Below are 7,485 nucleotides of genomic sequence, written 5' to 3' on the forward strand. Positions count from 1 at the left end.
TCACTACCTCGGGAGCAAGAAATAACTTGTGTTGTTGAAGTGCTTGGCTTCCATCCCCTTGTTCGCCTGCTGATTTTCCTCAGTGTCTTTTTCCCCTTCTTCCACTCCTCTCGTTGGGGGTTCTTTGTAACACGGAGGGGTAAAGGTCACCAGGGCCTGCACCTCTGGAGCTGATGGGACGGAGGGCGGAGGAGGAGACATGTCCCCACGCTGGGTGACGGTACACAGACTCTGGAGTTTCCACAACAACTTCTCCCTGTGTCTGAGATGTATAAAAATGTTTATAAAAATAGATAGATAGATAGATAGATAGATAGATAGATAGATAGATAGATAGATAGATAGATAGATAGATAGATAGATAGATAGATAGATAGATAGATAGATAGATAGATAGATAGATAGATAGATGTTCAAATGAAGAAGTTGACTGAAACAACCTGACAGAGATTTCACATTTTGCACAATTATTTTAACTCATGCCATAAATGTATTTATGTTTTTTGTACAGCAGGTAATACAGACATACAATATGGAGACCAAGTGCATGCACTAACACTCCCTACCTGAATATGTAGATCGCCAAAATGACTGACAAGAGAGCAAAGGAACCAGGGATCCACAGGACTTGAGGTGAAACTCTCTCTGGTTCAGGAACTTCAGTAACTGCAGTAAAGGGAGGGGGAGAATGTGTGAGGATCCTTATAGAAGTAAGTAACATGATCCAAGTATATGTTTGGGTGTGACTGAATGTGTGTTTAAGATAGGTGTGTTGAGCCATGTTTCCTGTAGCTTATTTCGTTGTTGAGCCTCAGTTATTATGATGACATATGGCTTCCTGTTAAAACCCAGCGGGGCAGAGGGGATTTTCAGTGGCAACAACATTTAATAGAGTTCCCTTTCTTGTTCAGACACTAACACACACACACACACACACACACACACACACACACACACACACACACACACACACACACACACACACACACACACACACACACACACACACACACACACACTGCATCTTACCATCAGACACATTGTAATCTGTGCCAGAGCCTTCACTGTAGACTGGAAACTCCACCGGAGGAAATGCATCAGAATGGAGGGTGGGAGAGACTGGAGGTAGATCAGCCATGAAAAAGGGGAAAATTAAAGAAAAAAAAGATAAAATCATGAAGGTGTAGTGGTGTAGTGGTTAGAGTGCGCGGCTAGGTAACATCTGGATATGAGGGTGCATTGCTTTCTTACCAACTATTCGGACGGAAGTACTCAGGAGCAAACTTATTCAGAGAGATACAGACACACAACTAGAAGGGGATAACTGCATGCATATACAGTACGAGAGGATGTTTGTATACACCTTTGGAAAACCCAATCATAGGAGAAGGAAACTAGATCCCTACTTTTGTCCAGGAAGGATCATGTATTTCTGAGGTGATAAAAGTTCAATGCTTTCATCATCTTTTCATGCGTCAACTTCTTTTACTCACTTCCATGTTCCTAAAACCATGAAGTACTTTTCTACCTATTTGAAGTTTCTTCTAATCATATAAAGCTAAACGCCTGATCTCTTTGGGAAATTGGTTACATTAATATGATACTTTCTTTTTTCCGTGTGTGTGTGTGTGTGTGTGTGTGTGTGTATTTACCTGTCCAACTGCTTGCATAGACAGGTGCACTCCAGTCACTCCACTGACCATCAAATTCATCCTTAGTCCTGAGCTGTATCAGGTATTCAACCCCCGGCATGGCATCAGTGATGGTGTAGGAGCGATATTTCTTAATAAAGTTAACCTGCATGGACACATACAGATAGACAGCCACGTAAACACATGTCACACTGACATTGCTGGAAAACAGGAGAGTTTTTTTTTTATTGGTTTAAGTCATGAAAACAAAAGGTACATGGAACTAATGAACTGTGAAAAGTAAACACACACACACACACACACACACACACACAGACACACACACACACACACACACACACACACACACACACACACACACACACACACACACACACACACACACACACACACACACACACACACACACACACACACACACACACACACACACACACACATTCTACACATTGCCTGGCTACCTAACAACGTCCCAGGACTCACCTGCTCATAAAGAGAGAACATGCGAGGTTTGTATTTGATCTCATAGGTTAGCTCATAAAATCTGTCTTGAGACTTCCAGGAGGCCGGGAAACTCCAGCTGACCTTCAGCCTCGTGCCCAGTCCCTCCACTTGTTGGGCTGACACATTGGATGGAGGGTCGGGCTTCACTGAGGGAGCAGGAAGGAATATGGTAAGTGTATAGCTTCAAAATGCTATAAAGGTGCAGTGTAGAATTTATTGGCAGACTTGGTAGAAATGGAATATAATATTCATAAGTGTGTTTTTAATAATGTATAATCGCTTGAAAATAAAAGTTGTTTTTTCTTTTATTACCTTAGAATGAGCCTTTTTTATCTACATAAGAGCGGGGCTTGCAACCATGGAGGTCGGCACTTTGCACTGACATGATTCTACAGAAGCACAAAATGGACAAATTGAATGGCCATATGTATTTTTTAAAGTGGGAGTTCTGGGGAAATGCACCTGTTGGAAGACGAAGAAGAAGTACTATAGAATAAATAATTAAGTTCATCTTCACTTCATCACTTGATATTGTGGAAATGCTTAAGGCAGTGGTGGATGATGCCATCTTAAGCTTTTTTTTCTTTAAAGGCCACTGTAGCTTCTGTTATTATTCGAAAGCGGTGGGGCTGCCCAGGGAACGTTGCATTCTAGAACTTTCACCACTAGATGCCACTAAATATTCAGATATTACACACCGCACCTTTAGATAAACCTTAACAAGTGAAAAAATACACGCGTAGTCATGCACATGGCCGCCTCGACACACACACACTTACGGATGCTCAGAGGCGTAAAGTGCAGCAGGGCGCTGGTGGCGTTGCCCGCGATGCTGGTAACACACAGGTAGGCCGTGTGAGGGGTTCTCAGCTCGTCCTCGTTGTAGTCCAGAGTACACCAACAGCGGGAGAGCCGAGATGAGTACGAGCACTGAGAGCGAAGGAATGCAGCTTTCCTAAGGGAAGGAAAGATTAAGAACCAAAAGAGAAAGGTGAAAACATTGTCTTATAACATCTCTGGAGGACATGAAAAGTTTTTCGGGGTGCAGATGTGGTTCAGCTGCTCTCTATTTCCTCATTTGCTGTCATCTCCTGACTGCCAGATTTCGAATAAAGGCATTCAAAATGAATTTTCAACTCAAATAAGCACTTTAATTTCAATTAACATTCACACTGCACTGACACTTCTTCATGCAGCACTTACTCAAAAACGTCAACCTCTCTCACCTCTCCTATTTATGACTTCACCAGTTTCAAGGGCAAACTTTCAGCAAGGAGGACAGGTTTGAAAAAATAAAAATAAAAAAAAAAAGTACAATATTTTATCGCACATATTAAATAAAAAATGTTTTAACCCCAGACCCCCTGACTTGATTGACAGGTCAGAGACAGGGAAAGAAACAGCCTCTAACCTAAACTAACACTTTGTAATGTTAATGGTTTGTTTACGTCCCTGATGGTATAAAAGGAACCATAAAATATGTTATTGTGTTGTAAACTAAGTATTAAAGTTATGGCGTTATCGTCTGTCCTACCCTGTGCTGTGTAAGAGGTAACAGTTAGGCCTTGGACTGAGGGGCTTCTGAGTTTCCCCCTCACAGCGAATCTTACTGCTGGGTGACCTTTTGTAGCAAGACAGACCTGGATTTTCCAGAGGTTCTAAAAAAAAAGATAAAAAGAAAAAGTCATATAACATATTCCAGGATTACAACATGCCATTTTTCACAAAAAACTCAAAGATAAAAATCATAGTTAAATTAGTCTTGAGATCAGTGATCAAGTCATTTACACTGAGTCTTTACATTTACAATGTGTGGCATTATTCACTTTGCAGCGTCCTACTCACATCCACCAATGTTAGACTTATTGTTTTATTTATTCGTATAGAATATATTGGGAGAAATATCCCATGCTGCATTGCAACCTTATTGCCGTTGTGACTCACCTGCGACTGTTACTTTTAAGGCAAACTTCTCTCTGCCTCTGTAATAACAAGCGTACTTCCCGGAGTCCGTCAGCCTTACTGAGGACAGGGACAATGCAGCCCCTCTCCTTGCAAAAGTCATTCCTCCCCAATCTCTTTCAACTTTTCCCACTGTCCCCCCGTTCCACTTCCACTGAGGCCTCGATGGAAGGCCCCTTGTCACCTTACTCCCTTCCTCCCCTTCCTCATAATCGCCCTCGCCATCCATCTCCTCAGCCTTCCAGTCAGATTCACCCTCGACCGGTTGGCTCACAATGGTTGGCTTGACTGTGTTAGTTGTGCTGGGAGAACTTTCTCTTGTCCTAGTGTGGACCCCTAGCCCAGTGTGGTCAGCGTTCCAAGTAGTCTGTTTGTCACTTTTCGATGACACTTCTTCAGCCTCGTTTCTGATGTTTACAGGGGTTGTAATTGCAGAAATCTCTCTTCCCTTGTTATTGAAGCTGATTCTGCCCATTCTGACCTTTACTCCGTCCACCTCCACATGACCGCCGCAGGTCACAAACAATCCACTGCCCGGTGCCAAAACCAACACACCTAGGGCAGGCTCTGCAAAAGGAAAACAAACAGCCAAACACAGAATTTACAGTATACACTCACCGGCCACTTTATTAGGTACCGTACAGCGGTTCATTTTCTTGTTAACACATATAACTAATCAGCAAATCACATGTCAGCAACTCAATGCATTTTGGCATGTAGACCTGGACAGGACAACTTATTGAGGTTGAAACAAGCAATGTTGAGGGTGCCAGGAGGGCTGGTATGAGTATTTCAGAAACTGCTGATCTACTGGGATCTGCACTCTTAACCATCTCTAGGGTTTACAGAGAATGGTCCGAAAAATAAAAAATATCCAGTGAGCGGCATTTGTGTGGACATAAAATGCCTTGTTGAAGTCAGACGTCACTGGAGGATGGGCATACTAGTTTGAGATGATAGAAAGACAACAGTAACTCTAAACACCACTCGTTATGAATGCAAAACACGACCGACCTTGAAGCAGATGGGCTACTGGCTACAGCAACAGAAGACCCCACCGGGTGCCACTCCTGTCAGCTAAAAACAGGAAAATTAGGCTACAATTCTCACAGGATCACTAATATTGGACAATAGAAGATTGAAAAATCATGCCTGGTCTGATGAGTCTTGATTTCAGTTGCGACATTCAGTTGGCAGGTTCAGAATTTGGCGTAAACAACATGAAAGTATGGATCCATCCTGCCGTGCACCATCGACCACGGCATGTACTACAAAGTCACTTAAACCCCCTTTCTTCCCCATTCTGATGCTCGGTTTGACTTCAGTACATTGTCTTGACCACGTCTACATGCATAAATGCATTAAATTGCTGCCATGAGATTGGCTGATTAGCTTTTTGTTTTTATAAGCCATTGAACAGGTGTACCTAATAAAGTGGCCGGTGATTGTATACCAAATGTATGTGCTGGTTGTCTTGAATGAGTGTGTGTGTGTGTGTGTTAATTCAAGATTTATACGGTATTTTGAACAAAATTACAATTTTTTTGCCTTCATAAATGTTTGTGGCCGAATAGGCACAGCACAGATAGAATGCAAAGTTGCATAACCCAAATTACTAAAACCTTTCCTCTTTTAATATGTCTCTCACGTTTGCTGCTTCTTTTTCTGTCCTAAACCTTCTCATCTCTCACTCATTTACATTTCTGACATTCTCTCAGATTTTCTGATTGTGGTCAAAGCTCACACAGCAAGTTAGGATGTATCTATGTTGGACTGGTTTGATGTCAGAAGTCCATTGGCCTTATATAGTCCAAACACACTTTCTCCCATTTTTTTCTCCAACTTTTCCTGTCTTTCTTTCCCAGAAAATAAGATATGTGAAAATAGAGGCTTTGCTGCTGAGAGAGTGCAGAACAGCACATATACTAATTTATGTAGACTGCTCTTAGGTTTCATACATTAACTTGTTTTGAACTTTTTAATTTGTCTGAGCCTGTGCATGAAAATGTAAAGCACATAATTGTTTCACATCAAAGAAAAAAGAGATGTCTCAAATCTTTATAATTCACTATGGCAAGTCCAGCACAACAAACACAACCAATGTTATATTATAGTATCATTGGCGAGTAGAAAGTTGGCAGTGTCACAATAAATAGTAGCTACCCATTGAATACAGATCCTGAATTTAGAAGAAATATTTAGAAGAAATATTTATCATAATTGTCATAAATATCAGAAAAAAAGAATGCCAAACAGGAAGCAAGAGAAATCATAACTTTCAGACCGCTCCATCTGTTTAAATCTTATTTTAGGTTGATAGTGTTTTTTTAAGACAAGGTGAGTAATTTTTTTCTGAGCTTCAATAACAGCACACGCCAACAGAAGACAGATAATTTAAAACATTAATCTGTGTATTTTTTAATGAAAGTATCGCTCTGGATATAGAGGACATATCAAAGTTCAAGTATATTTGTACATTTGATTCATGCGGTGCAGAAAAAAGCAACAATTTTTTGAAAACACCTGCTGCTACAGAGCCCAATTGTTAACCTCTGTTTGCTTTGATTGATCTCATCTCCAGTTCAATCAAAAAACGAGAAGAACATGAGTCACGCCATCTGGTGACAATAAGGACGCTTTTAAAATGAAAGGAGTAGCCTACAAAATATGGAGTTAATGAATGAGTCAATTCACTTTTCACAAAGATAAGATCGCACTTTACAACATATTCTATTTCATAACATGAACTTTTAGCTTACCTTTTCTGAGGCAGGTTCCTTTGAAAATGCTGAGGACCGACGTGGCGCACAGAACCAACAGCAAAGGGAGAAAAATTCGCATTTTTTTTGCGCATGAATCTCCCTTTACCGAGTCCTCACACCATCACTTTCACGCAAGCCGCATCAGTTAAAGTTTGTTGTGACAGCCCTCAAACTTTTCACACGGACAACAACTGACATTCCTCTTCCACTACAAACAGGCAGGACCTTTACTTTATTTAAAGCTTCCTCTGGTTGCCGCAGTCTGCAGTACGTAAGACCCGTTATTGTGAAATCCCAGCTCTCTTCCCCTTGTTCAGCCCGTTGCACAGAGGAAATCCTTCTCAGCTTCAACAGAAAAAAACCCCAAATGAAAGCTCAAATATAGCTCTGCTTAATATTCATTTTAAAATGAGTCAAATCAGGAAGTTTATTTATAATTGTACAGAACATCATGTACTGTCTTTGACTTTTAGCCTGATTCATTTATTTTTCAATGTAGGCTACACAGTAGGCCTACACCACAGTATATTTCAATGATGTACAATTAACGTTGGAATGTTATGTAGGCCAATAGCTTGCCTTTCTTTGTAAAGTCTTGATAAGGG

General features: G+C 40.9%; 1 protein-coding gene across 1 annotated transcript; it reads right to left on the reverse strand.

The window, feature by feature from the left end:
- Positions 1-3: 3 nt before the first annotated feature.
- On the reverse strand, positions 4-7,018 carry il6r (interleukin 6 receptor; the record flags this gene model as incomplete). The annotated part of the gene is made up of 9 exons (XM_080039581.1): positions 6,878-7,018; positions 4,101-4,685; positions 3,691-3,814; positions 2,936-3,111; positions 2,136-2,302; positions 1,653-1,797; positions 1,030-1,119; positions 567-666; positions 4-256 (listed from the first exon to the last, which is right to left on the reverse strand). Exons 1-9 carry the CDS (start codon positions 6,957-6,959, stop codon positions 4-6), a joined length of 1,722 nt encoding a protein of 573 aa, XP_079895707.1. The 5' UTR covers positions 6,960-7,018.
- Between the last annotated feature and the right edge of the window lie 467 nt (positions 7,019-7,485).

This window comes from Ammodytes marinus (genome assembly GCF_949987685.1).
Source record: "Ammodytes marinus genome assembly, chromosome: 13".
In the NCBI taxonomy this organism is placed as follows: domain Eukaryota; kingdom Metazoa; phylum Chordata; class Actinopteri; order Uranoscopiformes; family Ammodytidae; genus Ammodytes; species Ammodytes marinus.